Here is a 19,795-nt window from a genome sequence, read left to right as displayed (position 1 = left end):
ATAATATATCGCTCATGGGTCCCACAATATCCTCTGGACAGACATCATTAATCACGCTTCATCATATCCTTACGTCAGTGTTCGAGACCTTGTAGTGACGGTATTAAAATGTAAATTTGTTTCGAAACTATTGTTCAACATTTCATGCTTCACTGTCATTTTAATGGAGATTAAAATTTCATTGAGGGCATTTTACATAATTCCTTTAAACGGAAGCCTATTTGACATCGGTATAAATCTAACTTCTCACACATTACGCTTAAGAATGTGTCACAACTTCACAGATACGTAAGTGTTACTTTCGATTTATTCGTTCCTGCAAAGATTAGTTTCGATGGGTTTAGTGTAAAGGACAACCGGGCGAGCGACCGCATACAAATGTGAGGGCACAATGTGACTTCATTACCTCTGAATGAATAAACAAGTTACTGGCTCAAGTGCATTCTATTATTATGCATATTGAAGACTGTGCGCTAGACTGCAGCCTGCAATGGAGTGCTGATGTGATGATTAACCAAAACATCTATTCAAAAGTTCGGTATGTTGTCTCTACACGGATATAGAGCGGTTTAGAAATACCATTTACCTTTGAATGGTTTTGACAACAAAATTCCTTTCCTAGCTATTCAATTTAGAATGAATACAAAAGGTAATAATAACACGATATCCTTAAGAAAATCTCTCAGGTGGTCAAAGAATGAATATTACAGATACATACGTACAATATAAAAGCACTGCAACTTTTGGAGAAACACTAAGAAACAGGAATCCATCATTCCTCACTTCATACACCGGTTTGTCATTAAACATTCAGGTGTTTGAGAGGCGTACAGTCTATACCTACACGCAGGGAGGGGAAACTCTATTTCCCTTTGTGTAATCAATACAGGGACCGGGAGTTTTGCATTCCGCTACTGACGCTGGGCCAAAAGCTTTCAGATTTTACGATACACTACAAATTAAATCTCAGAATACAATGCAATTATATTAGTAAATGCATAGCGTTTATCGTGTTATATTAACTACAATTAACCTATGGCAGATACCTCGATAGATACCTACGGTAAATTAAGATACCTACTCTACAACATAGTAGTTACGTTAACTTTCGACAGATCCAATAATAATATTATTTTGAACAGAGGGGAAAGATTTTAGGATTATGGTTTCTGGCGTTATTTCAGAGCACGAACTACAAATATAAGTTAAATAGCAATTAGAAACAGAGTCACCTACGTGCCCTACGTAGCATCAAGTATGTGCGTCATAAAACGATAACTCCTACCTACACTGCATAACACACATCATCTTTCTGTAATCGTATTACGAGCTCGGAAAACAGTCAATCTAATTGCAAATAGGTAGCTACAAATTTCATCCTAAAGACTAAATGGAAGTCTAACTGTTAGTAGGTTTAAACAGGTCCATCTTCCGTGTGTAGTTCAGACATAGTAAGTAGTCGTTACATGAGCCATGTCACGCCTTTGGCGGCTCAATTGTAACCCTGACACCAGGGTTGATGAGGTTGGTACTCCACCTCACAACCCACACGACAGAAGAAGTTCAGACATAAAGCGAATAGTTGTTGTCTATCAAAAACACATGAGGCTATGGTGTAATAAACGATGTGCCGTACCCGGTAATGTTCCGAAAGTGGGAATGTTTCCCTTGTATGAACTCTTTAATAGTAAGGATAATGGCTGCTTTTCTTTTTAAAATTGTTCTTTACTTGTTTAGTACAAACTCTGAACTTATCGCCCTAAAAGTTAGGTAATAAAGCTCTTTTTACATAAGTTTTGCGCCTGTTTTACTGTCGGGAACATTCCCAAAGTGGGAACGGGACATCACTGGGTGTAATACTGTTACAAGTACTTGGACAACATAATTCATGTCTTTTGTAAGGCCGGTCGGCTTGTCAATGCCACTCGATACCACCGGCTAAACCGATACACGAGGAAGTAAACATGGTGTTACAAAATTGCCTGCTGCCGTCAATGTCCGGGCGAATTAGCTCTATCTGGGCCGGTAACGGCACCTAAACAGTAGTAGCGCACAACCGCACTGCTGCCACTAAGCAATCGAAGCAAGGCCTTCAACTCGACTATATGTGCCTCTTACTAGGAATTATTGTTCTATTCAGACAGAACAAAATGCAAGTCTTCGCTTAAGGAAAACACACTTCAGTTTCAAATAAATTTGCCAATAACCAAAACAGACTATCATCCATGATTAAGTTACGAAACAAGCATTTACATTGTCCCGAGCACGTTGTAGAAGTAAGCCAAGGAATAGCATTATGAGGAGGATACACCTCGTTAAAATAAAACGTTTATTTGTATCTGTCAAGAGATACGTTTCACTTGCATGCATTGATACGTGTGCCGAGACTTGATTGTTTGCATAGAGCAAAAAAATGCGATTCGTGAGTTTGTGAGGGACAGAGAAATCAAGTTCTGCATGAGAAGATAATCGCAATAAAGTACTGGATGAGCGTTGTAGAAACCGAGGATGGTTGCGCACTACGTCACGGTCCAACAGCTGCTACCGTTTACCAGCACGCGCCCGGTCGGTACTTGTGCCACGGAGCGATTGCTTTAAACGTAAGTGCCGTTATATTAAACAATATTCGCCCTAATAAACTGCTATAGCCAATTGACCCGTAATTAGAGTTGATTTGTAAGCACCTAATACGACGCCTATATTTATCTGCCATTAGCAAATTAGAAAGAAATACACCACGGCAGTATTGAGCAAGATTTTGATAGAGTGAGGAAGAAACAAATATCTAATTATGCCACTCGAAGGCAACATGCAATGTGATACCCTCTTGATGATAGTACACTCTGCACAGCCCACTGCCGACATGGTATGTGACAATAAACAAAAACATTTTGCTGATACCTACCTTAAGATACCTCAGCGCATAAATAATATGCCATGCTTGATTATATCAGGGAATCAATTCTCCGTTGATAGATGATATCAGATTGTCATGGTCTGTTTATTACATACTGCTTTCTATTGTTATAATTTGCAGTAAATCTTCATAATTCATTAACTATTATTGTATATATAGTCCGTTCAAGAATGATCTTCATAAAAGGTAAACAAATATGGCTGCCGATATTTTTTATCTGTGTCAAACTGCATACTAGTGAAGTGCTGAATTGATTTTAGCTCAAGTTATTTTATCAAAATGAACTGACTCTCTTGGGTTGTTTGAATATTTTGTATGATAATATTAAAATATATATTGTACGTTTCTTTGTGGTTACACTAACTCACTTTGTAAGTCATTTTTTCTGCGCATTTCGGCTTATTAAGTACAGTACACTCACTTAAGTTATTCACGGAACTGACTCGTTTTCCTGACCTGAATGAAATGTCTCATCACTAATCGTCAAATTGACAGCTAGCCACAGATTAACAAATCAACTTTTTTGTGTGAAGTTTTGTTTGATTTTTGTTTTTACATGAAAAAATGTGTTTTTAATAATTATTTTACGTTAATTTCACATTGAGCTAAGAAATCATACATCTATTGAGTGCTACGGATGTTATTAGAAGAATACGTTGCGTAGTTTAGGTGAAATTCGAACATTCTTTGTGGTAACAGGTTTGTTTACCTTTTATGAAGATCATTTTTGAATGGACTATACAAATAAACATTTTATTGAGATTTACAATCAAGATCAAGTAGTAGTAATCTAATCTAATAATATAAGTAAAGATCAGGTGGAAGACCCTCAAGATATTGAATAAAAATAATTTCTTTTGAGAAAGAATAAAGTAGGTACCTATTCCAAAGATGCTCTCATGGCTACTTAAAACAGTTAAGTCATTTAAAGGATTACTCTTTTAATGACTTCCAGCTTTAGGCATGGCTTCACCACTTACTGATATACTGTGACAGCCTATCTATCCTCCAGTTATGTGTCTGCTAGCAATACTACTAATGCCAGGTAAGTTTTGGATAGGCTTTGAAACAGTAACCAGCAAGAGGTGAAACAAGCCTTAAATTATATTAAATAAATGATGGTTTACCTTTGTTTCTGATGAATAAAACTTCTTAGTAATCTCCCACTTAAAACTTTTATTATAGATACTTTGTTATATGTATTATCACAAATCCTGGTAGACTTTTAAAACACAATCACGCAACTGACAATTCTTACTGTATTTCCTTGATTACTGATTTCTCATATAAACATAATTTACACAATAAAACACAATCTGCGACATGACTTAGGTGTAAACACTTACTCATCGCACTCCACTCTACACAATCATAAGTTTATTGCATATTTGGATGGCTTTTTAACACTCTAGACCGTCCATGTCATTTGACACCATTAATCTCATGAAATTATATACAAAGTTGACTAATATTAATTTATAATACATGTTTGTTTAGACCGATGCAGCATCCACATACTACATTCTTGCTTTTGATGAACAAAACCAAGGTCTTTGTGATGTTGATGTTGGCTCACAGTATGTTTGCTCCAATGTATACTTTGTTCAATTGTATGATAACGGTTACTGCGGGAGTATCTACCAGTACTAAAGTATGAAAATATAAGATAAAGCACCTCGATTGGACAATGGTATGTATCAAAGATATTAACAACGTGATATGACGCGCGCCGCGGCCGGCAGGGGCCCGCCGCAGCGCCGGCGGCGCCAGGCCCGGCCGCTCTCCCGCCTCACCCTTGCAGTCTTACGAGAAATAAATGCCACATTACACTCTAAATATTAAAGCACTGTACAACAATAAGTTTTCTTTTCCTTCTCAGGACTAACGTTCATTTCGCGCACGATCTCGGCAAACATTTCGTTGACGTTGGTACGGCTCTTGGCGGAGGCCTCGACGAAAGGGCAGCCCCACATCTGCGCGAGTGCGGCGCCCTCAGTCTCTGCCACCTCACGCTGGTGGTCCAGGTCCGCCTTATTGCCCACCAGCAGGATGGGAACGCGCTCTGATCCCTTCACGCGCGTTATCAATTCCTTCATTGGCTTAATATCTTGGAACGTTTGGTGATTCGTTAATGAGTATACTACTACGAACCCTTGGCCATTTTTTATGTACAGGTCCCGCATTGAGGCGAATTGTTCCGTGCCAGCGGTATCCAATATTTCTAAAACACATGGTGAATTGTCCACTTCTATTTCTTTCCTATAGAAATCCTCTATTGTGGGGTCATATTTTTCCATAAAACATCCAGACACGAACCGCACAGTCAAAGCACTCTTCCCGACCCCACCCGAGCCCAGCACGACTACTTTGAATTCGCGCATTATTGTGCTCTAAATTACACTTGCCAGTCTTCCACACAACGTTTTAGAAACGAATCTCACTGTGCTATAAAAATGTCATTGCTATGTTGGTTTATGAGTCACTCGGATGCGATCACTGACGAACGTTCACGTTCACATAAAGCAAGTTACTAATTGATAAACAGCGACGCCATTTTAGTTTTAACGAGTGGCAAACAACTTCAATTGCATCGCGATGGAAGTCACTTCAAATATACAAACGCGGAAGCAACCATCTATCCACTGATGGAGTGACTGACTAGCTCCCTGCTGGAATTGGTAGCAGCAGCAGGTTGGTCAATGCACTTTGTTGCAATGGTTTGATTGGTGAATGGAAAATAGTTCGAACCGGATGTTAGTGTTGCTAGTAAAATAAATTATTGTCCCCGAACAGTTCAAGTATTTTTTTTAAATCATACGGCCTTACAAATAAAAAAGCCTAAGTATAAGCATTGAATGAGGATGTATTTTCTTGTAAATATATTATACAAGAAAATAATTACATTCATTAATAGAACTACTTGACAAATAGATCAATATGATTCATTATTATTAAGTATTTGAGTTTTATGTACTTGTGGCTGAGTCATGGTTTGTATTAAACTACAAAATTTTACGATTCAGTGATTTAAGCCAGTTTCTATTTCTGTTACAAAAGTTGTTATTATTAACTAAAATACTTATATTTAACCCTCGTTATCGCTGTGGCTATTTTAATCCCCCTTAAAACAAGGAATTCTGTTGCACAGCAACACTAAACCGGAAACAGTGACAAATTGAAAGTTGGCAGCATTGGTGTGCGTTCAAAATATAGTTTTCATCACCATAGAATTAAAATACTTACATACTAAATAAATGTAATTTTGAATTGATGTTGAGGAATCATTTTGTTCACCATTTTGTTTAGGTTAAATAATAATAAGTAGGAATAAGAATAATTAGTCAACCTCATTTTGATTACAGTTTTATTTCTTATTTCAAATTACACTAATAGGAGGTTTCGAACGTTTCGTGTACTGTCAACTGATGCGCTTTCTGCGTTCAGTATTGTTGCTTGCAAACTTTTAAATAAGGATGGTATGATACCATATTTTATATTTTATGTTTGTTCTTTCATTCCGCTTATTACATGCTTTGTATATTTATATATTTTTTGACATATTTGATTTTTTTTAAGAACTCAAGGGACTCCTTAAACTCCCTTGAATTCCTGTGCAATTTTTTTGATTTAACGCATTACTGATATATTAAACAAGTGAGGAGTCCGTTTATTTGCTTCATGAATTTATAACAGTAAGTTTATATATAATTTCATACATTTTGATACATAGCGTACTGCTATTATTTATTTATACTATGTGTAGAACTTATTTATAACAAATACCTTGCCTTTTCACTTACAAGAATTCCGATCAAGACAACTTTATTCAAATAAAAAGCAATGGATACGTGCTAAATTGGGGCGCGGTCGAAACCCAATTCAAATTTTCTTACAGGAATTTATAGATAGTCAAGGTTACATGAGACATCCAGAGCAAAAATTATTTCGTGCAACACTTATCCGGTAGACAGACGTTTTATTAGAAACAATTTTATGAATTAATAAACAGTTAATATAATTAAGTATTACCTGCTTTCTAGAGTTTACAAATAATTAAAACTTTTTCAGATTTCATAATGTCGCACAAACCTACGCCATATTCGCCAAACTTTCCAGCCAGTCAGGGCTATGCCCCACCACTCGAAGAAGGGAAATCAAATGAGACTTATCCAATGCAGCCGCAGGGGGGCTACCCAGGTCCTCCACCTGCAATGGGTCATGGCAGTCCCATGCCGATGCCGGGAGCGCAACCGTTGCCCGGCATGCAACCTGGGTTCCAACCGGGATTTCAGCCTGGTTATCAGCCAGGGTACCAACCGGGATACCAGCCAGGGTTCGTCCCAGCATACCCACAACCTCAAACTGGGTATCCTCACCCACAACAAGGATACCCTCAACCTGGATATGGACCAATTGTCCAACAACCAGGACCTATGCCACAAGGCCCTCCAGGTGAGTCACATCACTATAATAATATGTTTTTTTAATATTTAATGTAATATATACAGTAGGCATAAAACTCTTAAGTTTTTTTCACATATTTTAGTTGTCTAAACATAAATAGCATTTATTATATAAGCAACATTAATAAAATATAATCATCTGTTAAGGCATATTATAACACACAGTAAAAGTTGCAATTAACTAAATTACTTTTTGTGTTAATGAGATAAGAAATATTTGTTATTCTCTACAAAGAGTTATGTCCTTGCTTTGCTTGTATGTATCTGTAAATAGTGTGCCAACGACTCCTTTAGTCTGATAAGAGTATTTACTGCTGGTTAGGGCAATATGTACAAACATTGATATGTGCTGTAATAACTATCATACTCAAAGCACACTTAGTCACAAACTCACAATCCATTGTTTTAAAATATTGCTCGTTTTAAATTCACAAAAAACTTGAAGTGAAAATGTTAAATGACATAAATAACTTACAATCTATAACTGACGGCCAATTTATACAAAAGAAATCTAAGACTACCTCTACAAAATGGCGTAAATTCAAATATTATTTTACAAAAAAATCGGTTAATTTAAATGAAATTAAAGACAAACGTGTTTATATTGATTCATTAAGTGCAGCAAGTGTTAAACGGACAGTAGTAAGGTTTTACAAAAATATCTTCAAATCCCGTAACAGTGGCTATGAAAAACTATTAAGTGATGAAGAAAAAAGGTTTTTTTTAGTTATTGATAAACACTGTATTGTGGAAGGTTTTTAAACAGATATCTATATTTTTATGTATTTATCTCCTTGTTTTCAACAATTATTGTGTCTATTCTGTACAAATATACCCACTATTAGTTCTCTAAAAGTTAACATACTACTTTAGTACTCTAGTAGTTAACAATACTTTAGTAATATTCTAGCAAGATCAGGCCTTTTATCTATAACTAGCAGAATTAATATGTATAATATTATCTTGACTTATGACTCCTATGTGTGCTCTGTTTGTCGTCTTGTCCTCAATGTTATGTGTGTTGCCTTATGTAAGTATGTTTATTTGTAAATAAATCTATTACGATATCTAAAAGGATAAATAACAGATTACTGATAAAGATGCAAGTTGCATAGCACTTGTTTCCACCTACTAAACTCTAGAATTTATTTATTTATAGCCTTTTATAGAAGTTACATTTTTAAAGTTTTTCCTTAATCTATGATAACCAATCTGTGTGCCTTTGAGCAAAGTCCTCCCCAAACTCTAGAATAAATTACTTTAAATACTTAATGCTGCATTAATCTGTTATTTTGTTATTATAATAGTTATATTTCTTATTATTATAATATTTATATTTTGCAGCATTATTTCGTTGGCCCTACAAACATTGCCTAACTTTTTAATTTTTAGTCTTTGTAGGTGTAACATGATATTTGTATTTAAAAGTATAAAACCTTTCTATTCATCTATATCACCTGCAAATACTTCTAACTGGATACTAAGCATTTGTTTCAAAAACACAATTTCCTATGATTTCAGGTGGTTGGATGACTATTCCGCAAGGCCTCACCAACTGCCCGCCTGGGTTGGAATACCTGTCCATGATTGATCAGCTCCTGGTTCATCAGAAAGTGGAACTCCTCGAAGCATTTGTTGGGTTTGAAACTAATAACAAGTACACAGTGAAGAACAGCATGGGGCAGAAAGTGTACTATGCAGTGGAAGATAACGATTGCTGTACAAGAAACTGCTGTGGGCCCATGCGTCCTTTTGATATGAAGATTATGGATAATTTCCGTAATGAGGTGAACTTATGTTTTATTTCAAACTAAGTCTTACTCAAATTAAAGAAACCTATGTTAGCTATGTCTTTCCAGGCTACATTCCCCAAAAACTATATAGCTGGTGCTGTTGATATTTAACGTGATAATTACCAAAATCTCCTCTTCAATATTCTGCACAATCCCTGTTCTCCTAGATACCTCCTTGACCATTTTAAATTTGCACGGCCACACAATCAGCCATGTCGTCCTCTGGTAACATTGTTGTTGTCTATTCCTCCCACAAGTCTGATTTCTATTCTTATTCCTTTACCTACAATGTAATGGCAGAATCATATATGGGTCGTTCTTCTTTTTTATCGACAATGATCTGTCCTTCGTTCTGCTTCTGATAAGTTATGTGTTAGAATTTTGTTTCATGTTTCCATTGTCCAAAAATATAGTTATCTTATTATACTCAAAATACAAGCAAAATACTAATCGGTTCCTCAATTAGCCTTTAAAGAAGCTTGATTGTTTTTCACAAAATTCTGTGACAGAGTGGTAAATTAAAATGCTGTCTCCGATGAAAAGGACCACTCTGTCACAATATTTTTTGGAATGTGTCTACAAAGAAAAGTATGTTACCAAGATAAAGAGAACCTCTAAATGGTCCTCTACAGACACATCTTTATATGATGTTTTAAAATATTTAATGCCGTTATAATTTTAAAGATGTTAAATCCGATAAATTGAGAAAATGTCTTTTTATTGTCGATAAAAAAGAAGAACGACCCATATAATAAAAATAGCTGTTGCTTTATATTTGAATCATGTTATTTATAGAATTATGTTGCTACCTATATTGCTTCTCTTTATTTAAATCAGAATAATAATAGGTGGAAGATGTAATTGAGCTGTATGTGGGTATAATAAAAAGGGCATCATTTATACCCAAAAACGATGATATAAGAAGAGCAGAGAGAGAGAGATATTATGCCTGTTATCCATGAAATTAGTAGGTTAACCGAAGGAAAATCTTTACAGCGCCATCTATATTATTTTTGAGTCCCTCATTATATTTTAGTAGGTACATTGATCTTAAATTTGTAGAAAACGTAATGAATGATAGGGCTATAACGAAAGCGAAAACCGGCGGTTAGCGAAACTACGATCCTGACAAACCTTGTCAGGATCGTAGTATGTGGAGCTCCATGGTCTCTGCCTACCCCAACACGAAATAGGCGTGATCTTATGTATAGGCTTATAAAACTTAATGTTTTATTTCTTTCTGAAACAGCATGCCTATAACACGTAATGGGATACAAAAACGAACTCTCTATTTGTTTTTATTGCATGCATTTCACTGTATGCTATTAACTCAATTTCTCATTACCATTCAATGCCACATATGAATGGACCACTTTGTATGCGCGTGATCGACGATAATGTCTTGATGCTTGAAAAAGAAACGGCATGCTTCAGTGACTGTCGCGGGTTTGTCCGAGACAATGACCTTAGAAGTGAAAAAAGTTAGTTGTCATTGAATTGTGTTAAGTATTGTTCTATTTTTAGGTGATCCACCTTCACCGTCCGCTGGCGTGCGATTCCTGTTGGTGCCCTTGCTGGCTGCAGAGCATGGAGGTAACGGCACCTCCGGGCACTGTCATCGGCTCCATAGAACAGGACTGGTCCATCTGCAAGCCTTGCTACTCCATTAAAAACGCAACTGGCGACGTTGTGCTCAAAATCAAGGGTCCAATCTGCACATTTTCTATTTGTGGAGACGTTGAGTTTAATGTGAGTTTATCATTTAACAAATAAATATAATGTCTTATTGAACCTACATGGTTGCACTGCTGAGCAAAGGGCTTCCACTGTTCTTTTTTAATGTATTTAAAAGGTAAGTTAGATAATAAAATATTAATCTGGTTCACTGTGTAAGTAACCCTACTAGATAGATAATAATGCCTTCCGTATTGATTTACGCCTTTAAATTTCTGGTCGACTAAATGGATCACCTATCTATATTCTTGTGGATACCTAGTCATTGGAGCTCAATATAAAAAGTCTGGCACAGTTCCAAACGAGCAGAGCAGCCACTACTCAATGAATAATTGCATGTACGTACATTGTCTAATATTGCGAAGGAGCCATTGCTCCTAGCAAAATATTTAGGTGGTGCAAGACCTCAAAGTGGCACCCCCTTATAATAAATTTTTTTTAGATTAATTTACGGCCTCGAAATTTACCTATTTTAATCCCGCGTGATGGTTTATGGCCCGATCTCCCTATCCATCCATAGGGTGGAGACGTTAATGGGCTGATGATGATGAAATTTTTAAAAAATGGTGTTTCCGGCGACCCGGTATGAGTTTTATGTGGCCGCAATTCAAATTCAAAATATTTATTTCGGAAACTAGTCCATATTTAGTTAGTAACAAAAAGCTTAACCTAGTATTAGTAACAGATTCGAAAGACGAACAACATAAAAATAAACTACATGAGACCGGCCCAAATCACCGAACCCGCGGGCAGCTATGTAACAGCGTGCAATCGCACCCAGCGATGTAACCCGATGAAGTTTTAGTTTGCGGCCAGGGTGAACCAGTTTTAGTTGATTTTGGCGCCCCCTATTAGTGCGGTGGCACACCTCGCACCGCCCTAGGGCTGCCACTGCAAAGGAGTAAAATGTATCAGCTTATTGGTCATTATATTGGTACCTACACAATGACAACGATATGTAGCCAAACTTCATTTAATATTGATAAATCATGATTATGACTTGTGTTAAGGGTGTTGCTCTGCTCACTATTTAAACAAATATTTTTCTAGAACAGTCGAAATATAAAAGTCGAACAAATTTCAGGTGTACTCCAGCGACGGCGAGACTAAAGTGGGCAAAATAACGAAACAGTGGTCAGGTTTGGCGCGTGAGGCGTTCACAGACTCAGATTACTTCGGTATCACCTTCCCTATGGACCTGGATGTCAGGATAAAAGCTGTGCTTCTCGGCGCTTGCTTCTTGATTGTGAGTTCCAATGTGTAAATATGTTTCATTAAAATTAGTTCGCGACCACAATCTCTCACCTTATGCTAAGTAATAAAGTCCCTAAAAGGACTTACCCATTTATTCTAGTTTTGAAGATTCCAAAATTGTAATGTTGGGGAAACAAACCGCGGCAGGTTATTCCATTCCTTTACCGTCAGTTATTATTTTTAACCTACTCAACTCCACTGCTGGGCAAAGGCATCCCCCTCTCCCGTCTCTCTCTACATAACGCGGTCATCACGGTACTGAGTGCTGTGTGATGGAGACTGTAGTTGTAGTACACGCCGGAAAATATTAGATTTAAATAAATAAAAATCTAACTTGTTTTAAGACAAGTTCCTTTCCTTCAATATACTCGTAACAGAACATGTTGGAGGATGTATCAATGGACAGGCCATTGCTATTATGATCAATAGTATTCGTAGAAAATAGACATGTTAAGAAATATTTTACTTCAGGAATATAATGTTTTTACCTATTGAAAATACCAACCCCTTAGACGCCAAGGCTACGTCGCCAGAGACGGACGCCTTTGAAATGTATGGCAGGTAACTCGTTGTTTGTCGCTCGAGTTGCTTGCCGACGACGTGGCTGACACCAAGAATATAAGAATTTTGAAGTTACCTCGATATCTTACGATTTAGCCAGACGCTCATCGACATAATAATAATCTGCCGCACTGCTTTTTATACAAAGCAGTCAAACAGATTCACCTGCCCCGGTCATGCATGTTTGACCTTAAGTCTTATTATCATAACATAAACAGCCTCAAAACCTCCCAATGCTGGGCACGCCCTGGTACAAACACTTACACTTATTAAAACTGATAAATTAAAATACTGGACTATATATTTGATATGCTGTCGAAACGGTAAGAGATTAAAAGTGGCGATTTCTATATTTCAGGATTTCATGTTCTTCGAGAAACAAGGAAATTCGGAACGAGATCGGCCTGGAATGCTGTAACTTTGCGTACGAAATCTTATGATCTTTTTATGGTATGAATACTTATATATGGTAGGGAATATCCAATTAAATCTCTTTTGATCTGTCATATTATACATGTTTAAGTGAGTAAGGCATTACTTGTAGGACTATTCTCTGAAACCCACTATTCTCTATATTTTTGCAGCTCTAGTTTGTTAAAAGAGTAGGCAAATATAATTATGATCATATAAACAACATTTGGCTTGATAGCAAGTTCGAGGTCTTGAGGCCAAATGTTTTTAAACTATTACCTATAAGAAAATAGTTTTGTTTGCCCTGTGTATCTTTTATACAATGTTTTTTAAGAGTTTATAATAATGTTTAAATAATTATCTGTCACGTATATGTTTTGAGCTTTTTTGCCAAGATAAGCACATTATGAAAGCACAGTTGTTATGATGACTTTATAATCTTTTGTTTTTATTGAATTTACATTAGTGGACATCTAAGCTCAGAGCACAGAATAAATAATAGTACTACATACTGCTTAGAGTTTCAAAGTGTATTTTGTAATGTCTAGTAACAAGGATCTTAAAATATGATTATATAATGTTTCATGTGGAATTATTATTACTTGTGAATGTTTCCTAATAATGTTACATTAGCTATATTACCTACTTACTAGTCATTTAATTGTGAATTAGCACAAAAATACGTTGAAATATTGCAGGTACTTAGTTCATAATTACAGATTACAGACATTTAGCAAATCGTTAATTAACAAAAGCTTAGCAGCCAATGGTAAACCATTAAGAACTTTTGATATTATATACAATTTATTAAATAATGTAAGTATAAATGTCAAAAGTTGCTAAGAAATTGAGGCCTTATCCTGCAAAATGGTTATTTTTTCTTGTCATAAAAGAGACTGGTACAATGAGAAAATGTCTGAATGTCTATTGTGAAGAGTGACTCACAATTAAATTATAAATACAGTCACACATGCATTTATTATAGATATTTTGTACCATTTCCTGTTGTCTAGAGTCCTATTTACAGTTTATTGATAGCTATTTTATGTCAGATTTTAATCTAGGTGCTACGTAAATAAGTCTTAAGTGTTTGAATTAGCATTCTTGTTTTTTGACTATATTGATTGAAACTAGAAAATATGCTGCCTTCTAATGCAGTCATTTTTGATCCATTGCTATATTGTATGATTAAAAATACCTCTTGAACAATAACGTAAAATTCTGAGTAAATATTAATAAGTATAAGATTTTTTTATATGAACTATATTATACTGTAGGCTTCATAGTTATATAATGTGATTTAGAATGGCTTAAATTGTATTCAACAAAACTATACAAATAAATAATTTTCGAAACTTTTAAAATATTTTTTTTTAGAAACTAGAAGGTCCAAAAAAAGTTAACACTACATTACTGATAAAGAAATATTTTCATGTACAGGTACTACCGAAACATAATTAACTAAGAAAATTATGTAATGAAATTTAAAATAAATTATCTATCCAAACTGATTAAAGGTCAAGTTTTTTTGAAGTAAAAATCTCATTAAAATATTACGGTTTATTACTACTTACTAATTCTCGTAGTCTAGTCAGGGTATATATCATAATTGAAAACACAATTCAATAACAGACTGGAAGGAAATTACAATATCTTCCTAGATTTATTAAAGGCAGACTTTTTAGTGCAAACTGATAAGTCAGCTTGTTGTAAGGACAGGTCGGCAAAGCTATCCTCTGGTTTGTGCTGGAATGCCTTGGTTGCCGATTTGACCTCCCTGCTGTTATGTTTGATTACAAAAGCCCGTGGTATAGATGATGCCACTTGCTTTGCCCACTGACTTTGTGGTAATTTGCCTTCATCAGGAATGTTAATCTGAAAGAACATTTAAAAGTCAAATATCAAACCAAATCAATATTGGCAACCATATTATTAAACAAATTCCTTACCACTTGAGTTTCCTTAGCATTCCTGTATGCAACTGAAGGCAGCTTCATGCTCCCTTGCTTCACAACTTCTGGTTTACAATGTTCAAGCTTTACATTTTCTTTGTCATTTTTTGAACATGGAGTATGCTTTATAAGTTTAGGAATAGATGAATGTCCTGGTAATGGTTTTTTTGGACAAACATCTTTTACCAATGGAACCATTGGACATTTTTTTATGTAAGTTGCAACTGGACTGACTACATGTTGAAACTTCCTTGGTGTGACAGATAATTTCTTGTGGGAGACAGGGATTCCTGGAGTCTTAAATGTTGATGTCTTATTTCTTGATTCATTAGATGGTGTAGCAAAAATATCTCCTCGTGGTGTACAAGGTGTGCAAGTTAATTTAGGATTTGTATAATTATTCTTCAATGGAGTCTTAAATTCTAAGTCTTGGTCATGTTCAACACATGCAGTCTCTTTTTTATCAACACATACATTATTATTCTCAATAGATTCAACCAAGTTCAAGGCATCTTCTAAATCCTTTAGTTCACAGCTTAAATCATTCTCAGACTGCTCCTTGAAAAAATAGTTTTGTGCCCCTGTTACCTTCCTCTCATATACTTTATTCACGTCGTTCTTCGGCGAGACACATAATTCAGAAACCATCTTCTCAATTTTTAAAAAGCTGTCATCAGGCTTTATGTCCCAGTCAGATACCACTACTTCAGGAGACAGACCTGGATTGGACGTTGATTTCACAATTCTGGGAGAGAGCACTTCAGCTTTAGGTGCGATATCAGGTGCAGAATGACTTTCTATAATTTTCAAGCTGGCATTATGGTCGTCGTGCTCCCCCGTGCTCACACATCTGAAGTATAAAAGCAGGAAGAAAGTTATAAGCAGGAAATACAGTTGTTCACTGTTATATGAAAGATGCACACCCAGGAACACGTACCCGATAGTTTGGCGATAGTTTTCAGGGAACACACGTTTCTTTACTTCTTTTAAAGTAAGTTCTCCAATGAAAATTTCATCATCACTCAATCTTTCTTCGATGTGCTGGAGAGCCATATTTGCAATATTTTTACAGGCAGCAATCAAGCTAATCTAGTTAATTGTTCACTACGCACACAGTAAACAAATATTGAAATACTGTACTTTTTGTGCAAATGTGCATTTTTTTTTTTTTTTTGGTTTGGTTTTCCCCGAAGGGTAAGGCAAAGGGAACTATGCCCATACAGCCATGTCTGACGTATTTTTTTTCTTGATGATTAATGAAATGATGAAAGGTGATGATGATGAAACCTAAGCCCCCACCCTCGGAGTAGACTCCTACTCCGAACCCCAAACGAATTAACTCAAAAGTCCGCATAAACTTTTGAGTTATGAAGCGGCTTCCTGACACGAAGCGAAAATAGGCAGATACACTTTGTTTATTGAATACTCCAATATAATAACACTCGCGAATGTCTTCCGACTAACTTAATGCGATCATTAACCACAAAACACCACTTCGTATTAATTATTTAGATTATTCAATGAAGAAAGCAACTGTCCCGTTCCCGCCTCCCGCCAAAAAGCCGTGCAAATGTGCAACTGAAAATAAAATTCAAAACAACGAACTCGCCGGCTGACAGTGACAGTTTTTGTTTTTTATGTAGGTAGTTCAATTTACCTGAACTAAGTCTCGCTCATTCTTACGACTCCATTGATTCGAGTCAGCTCATTGCATCCCTATAGGGGCTATTACACGATAAGTTATCCGTCAATCACTTAATCAAAATAAAATGTTCTCTCGTGTGGCTTGCATCAGATCAATCATTGACCTCGTAGGTATGTGCTTGTTAGTTACTATTGCGCCCCTCATGACATGGCTTGTGCTGCTGAACGTGCCCTCCGAAGCACGAACCTTTTACTTTCTTTTGTTTAATAAATAGATTGACATCATAAAAAAGCTTTATTGTAAAATTACAAAAATACTATATACTATAACATTGCTCTTTAGATTTTTCATTAAAAACATGAATGTAAACATTTTTTATAAAAAATGTGGAATATAATCGATATTTTACAGATAGGTATAAAATTTCTTATCTATTTAATTTTTCAATTTCTTCAACAATTCTGCGGCTTCTTTGTTTGCCAAATGATCATCATTAGACTTGGCTGGGTAGCTAGCAGCGAGGGCGAGATAATATTTAGCCTGATCTTCTTTTTGGAGTTTCATATAACAACTGCCAAGTCTAAGTAGATTTAAGCTGTAAAACCGTGGTTGAACAGTTTCTGCTCTGAGAAAATATTCAAGTGCATCTTCATAGGTAGAGCGAGGTGGCGAAGCAAACAGAACCTCTGCTATTTTCCTCTGATGCCAAGGCATATCAGCCACCTGATAGCACCACTCTCCCAACATATAGAGTGTTGTTGCATCATTTGGATTTATTGTGACAGCAAGCTAAAACACAAAAACTCAAAATATAAATAGTAATAAATACTTACAATATTTCTTAGTAGAGGCTTTATTTTTGTGTTTCAAAACACATACAGCTCATTCTGGTAGTAGCAAACAAGGGAACTATATTATATATCTACATAATAATAAATAGTAGGTAACAAGAAAATCATTTAAAATAAATGGATAGATATACGTACATCCATATGTTTCTTAACATTTTCCAACTGTTTTATCCTTTCCTTGATTCCATTATAGTTACTTTTAGCATCTAACAACAAAGCATACCACTTCTGTACTGCAAAATGTTGCCAATTTCGCTCCAGTTGCTCAGATATGAGTTCAAATGCTTCTGATACATAATCTTTCCTCAATGCTTCATCATATTTAGGCTCCTTAGACATGTTATACAAAGCACGGCAGATACGCCACTGTACTTCTACATTATCATTCTGTAAAGGACAATTTTTTATTTGCTTTCAAATGGAAAAAATAATAATGGTCAAACTGCCTCAAATACAAATCCTGTATTAATCTCAACTATTCAGTTTATTCTCAACAACCAGAAGGATAAGGCTCAGACTATACCAATGTGGTGGGTGATGTGTGATGCAGAGAGGACTGGAGAGCGCTGGAGAAGAATTGTGAATAACTAAGAATACTAGTGGTTAATTAAAACATGTTATTTAAGGCCTTAATAATAATAAATAATGTCTCCTGTTCACATTATACATCTCCACTTTGGTGGAGTCTTGGCCTTAGGTAGTGGATTACATAAGTCTTATCTAAGTAGGTACCTCTTCGCTATGAAGAAGAATCCTATAACATTCTTCATAGTGGCCATTTTCAAATAATTCGTCAGCTGTTTCTACTATCGATGGAGCTTTCTCAACCTTATCTTCAACTTTAGTTTCACTCTTTTTCTTCATTGGCCATATAAAAGCTAACCCCATTCCCAAGCTGATGTTTAACTTAACATAGCTAACAAAATTAATCTGAAAAGAAAATAGTATAGTTTTAAAGTACTGTTTCCTTGTTTTGGTGCAATAAAGTGTTACAAATTACCTATAATTATTCGTATTTTTTGGTAATAGAAAATGCTAGATGTGGATTTTACTACATATTAGCCAAGTTGAGTTACCTCAGACGATAGTTTTCTTACGCTGTACACCTTTCTACACTCTTTAAATAAATTAAAAAGTTTTAATCCGACAGGACTCAATCTGTTAATGTTCATGGTTACAGATTAAAAGCAAATTTAAGTAAAGTAATCTTGAGGTTTATAAAATAAATTACATTGAATAATAAATGAAAAATAACTTATTTTAGAATTATAAACAATTAAATTGAATGATCTTTTCCTGAATGACAGACACCAGACACACGTAGGTATACAAGCCAATTCAGCCAATATTGAGGCCAATATACAAGCAAATACAAGTGTGTGTCACTGACATTCTAGGGATGCCAGACAGGACACACTGCAGTAAGTAAAGCATGTACAAAATGACTGAGTGAGCTAATTAAACCATTTAATCAATATAATAATCATCAAAATAACAGTGTTTTGATCGAATATAAAACCATATTGTAATACTGACGGGCGAGGGCGTCATCATCTGCATGAAATTATTATGACTTGGAAACTCGCGAGACTTGGAAAAAAGTATAGAAGTCTTGGTGGAAAGCGGAAATTTTATCGCGACGCGAACTTTAGATAGAGTGACTTGACTCGGATCCTGATCTGTATCTTTTTTTCGTTTTTTTTTTAAATTAATTCGGCTCTAGCGGTTCTAGACAGACGTTCATAATATTATAATCCTTTCTGTAAGAATGCTAATACACGCTCAATGCGGCTCAATCTCGATCGCAATTATGGATGGGTATTCTATCTAGGTGTTTGGGTAAATTCCCTTATATACCTATTTAATTACCTCCCTGGCACTTCTGTATCAGATGGGACCTAAATATTTTTATTTCGAAATTGTCTCGAAATACCGGGCAGATTGCCCATATCTGCTTCACACGCAATTTACCCGGTATTTTGGGAAAATTTCTAAAATTTGATCTATAAGATCTATTACCCACCTAATAGAGAAATGGGCAGAGAATATCCATCTATAGTATGGATTGATCCGATTGATTGATTGATAGATTTCAATAATTTTGAAATAGTGATCCCGCATCGTGGTCGCGAATCAAGAACTTTGCTTTTTAAGTTACAAAAACAGATATCAAAGTGGGTTTCAACATTTTTGTATATTTCATGATGAAAAATG

The 19,795-nt window shown here is 35.6% G+C and overlaps 4 protein-coding genes across 6 annotated transcripts; 1 reads left to right on the top strand and 3 right to left on the bottom strand.

Moving 5' to 3' along the window:
- Nucleotides 1-4,066: 4,066 nt before the first annotated feature.
- Nucleotides 4,067-5,640, bottom strand: LOC126374675 (ras-related protein Rap-2c). Its single transcript, XM_050021391.1, has one exon. The coding sequence runs from the start codon at nucleotides 5,296-5,298 to the stop codon at nucleotides 4,756-4,758; it is 543 nt and encodes a 180-aa protein (XP_049877348.1). The 5' UTR covers nucleotides 5,299-5,640; the 3' UTR covers nucleotides 4,067-4,755.
- Nucleotides 5,641-6,462: 822 nt separating this feature from the next.
- On the top strand, nucleotides 6,463-14,497 carry LOC126374626 (phospholipid scramblase 1). Of its 3 annotated transcripts, XM_050021319.1 has the most exons (6): nucleotides 6,463-6,609; nucleotides 6,986-7,369; nucleotides 8,902-9,167; nucleotides 10,698-10,922; nucleotides 11,992-12,153; nucleotides 13,081-14,497. In XM_050021319.1, the coding sequence occupies exons 2-6, from the start codon at nucleotides 6,994-6,996 to the stop codon at nucleotides 13,138-13,140; spliced, it is 1,089 nt and encodes a 362-aa protein (XP_049877276.1). In that variant the 5' UTR covers nucleotides 6,463-6,609; nucleotides 6,986-6,993; the 3' UTR covers nucleotides 13,141-14,497. The 3 variants fall into 3 exon arrangements, with proteins under 3 accessions (XP_049877276.1, XP_049877291.1, XP_049877283.1); XM_050021334.1 differs by lacking the exons at nucleotides 6,463-6,609; nucleotides 6,986-7,369 and adding an exon at nucleotides 7,533-8,096; XM_050021326.1 differs by lacking the exons at nucleotides 6,463-6,609; nucleotides 6,986-7,369 and adding an exon at nucleotides 8,135-8,410.
- A 181-nt stretch (nucleotides 14,498-14,678) lies between these two features.
- LOC126374607 (uncharacterized) lies at nucleotides 14,679-16,681 on the bottom strand. The gene is made up of 4 exons (XM_050021300.1): nucleotides 16,663-16,681; nucleotides 16,023-16,243; nucleotides 15,083-15,935; nucleotides 14,679-15,008 (listed from the first exon to the last, which is right to left on the bottom strand). The coding sequence occupies exons 2-4, from the start codon at nucleotides 16,136-16,138 to the stop codon at nucleotides 14,778-14,780; spliced, it is 1,200 nt and encodes a 399-aa protein (XP_049877257.1). The 5' UTR covers nucleotides 16,139-16,243; nucleotides 16,663-16,681; the 3' UTR covers nucleotides 14,679-14,777.
- A 324-nt stretch (nucleotides 16,682-17,005) lies between these two features.
- Nucleotides 17,006-18,948, bottom strand: LOC126374653 (regulator of microtubule dynamics protein 1-like). The gene is made up of 4 exons (XM_050021345.1): nucleotides 18,658-18,948; nucleotides 18,314-18,511; nucleotides 17,717-17,968; nucleotides 17,006-17,519 (listed from the first exon to the last, which is right to left on the bottom strand). Exons 1-4 carry the CDS (start codon nucleotides 18,751-18,753, stop codon nucleotides 17,166-17,168), a joined length of 900 nt encoding a protein of 299 aa, XP_049877302.1. The 5' UTR covers nucleotides 18,754-18,948; the 3' UTR covers nucleotides 17,006-17,165.
- Between the last annotated feature and the right edge of the window lie 847 nt (nucleotides 18,949-19,795).

The sequence above is a fragment of the Pectinophora gossypiella genome, chromosome 2 (assembly GCF_024362695.1).
Source record: "Pectinophora gossypiella chromosome 2, ilPecGoss1.1, whole genome shotgun sequence".
NCBI classification, from domain to species: domain Eukaryota; kingdom Metazoa; phylum Arthropoda; class Insecta; order Lepidoptera; family Gelechiidae; genus Pectinophora; species Pectinophora gossypiella.
The sequence above is the reverse complement of the archived record's forward strand: the minus strand, read 5'-3'. Positions and strand labels throughout refer to the sequence as shown.

Coding starts and splice junctions, on each gene's coding strand:
- LOC126374675 (XM_050021391.1), bottom strand. CDS start 5,298: ATGCGCGAATTCAAAGTAGTCGTGCTGGGCTCGGGTGGGGTCGGGAAG.
- LOC126374607 (XM_050021300.1), bottom strand. CDS start 16,138: ATGGCTCTCCAGCACATCGAAGAAAGATTGAGTGATGATGAAATTTTC. Junction 15,936..16,022: donor AACTATCGCCAAACTATCGG/GTACGTGTTCCT, acceptor TTTATACTTCAG/ATGTGTGAGCACGGGGGAGC. Junction 15,009..15,082: donor ATGCTAAGGAAACTCAAGTG/GTAAGGAATTTG, acceptor ATGTTCTTTCAG/ATTAACATTCCTGATGAAGG.
- LOC126374653 (XM_050021345.1), bottom strand. CDS start 18,753: ATGAACATTAACAGATTGAGTCCTGTCGGATTAAAACTTTTTAATTTA. Junction 17,969..18,313: donor TTCTTCTTCATAGCGAAGAG/GTACCTACTTAG, acceptor TGTCCTTTACAG/AATGATAATGTAGAAGTACA. Junction 17,520..17,716: donor ATGTTAAGAAACATATGGAT/GTACGTATATCT, acceptor TTTGTGTTTTAG/CTTGCTGTCACAATAAATCC.
- LOC126374626 (XM_050021319.1), top strand. CDS start 6,994: ATGTCGCACAAACCTACGCCATATTCGCCAAACTTTCCAGCCAGTCAG. Junction 9,168..10,697: donor TGGATAATTTCCGTAATGAG/GTGAACTTATGT, acceptor TTCTATTTTTAG/GTGATCCACCTTCACCGTCC. Junction 12,154..13,080: donor TCGGCGCTTGCTTCTTGATT/GTGAGTTCCAAT, acceptor TCTATATTTCAG/GATTTCATGTTCTTCGAGAA.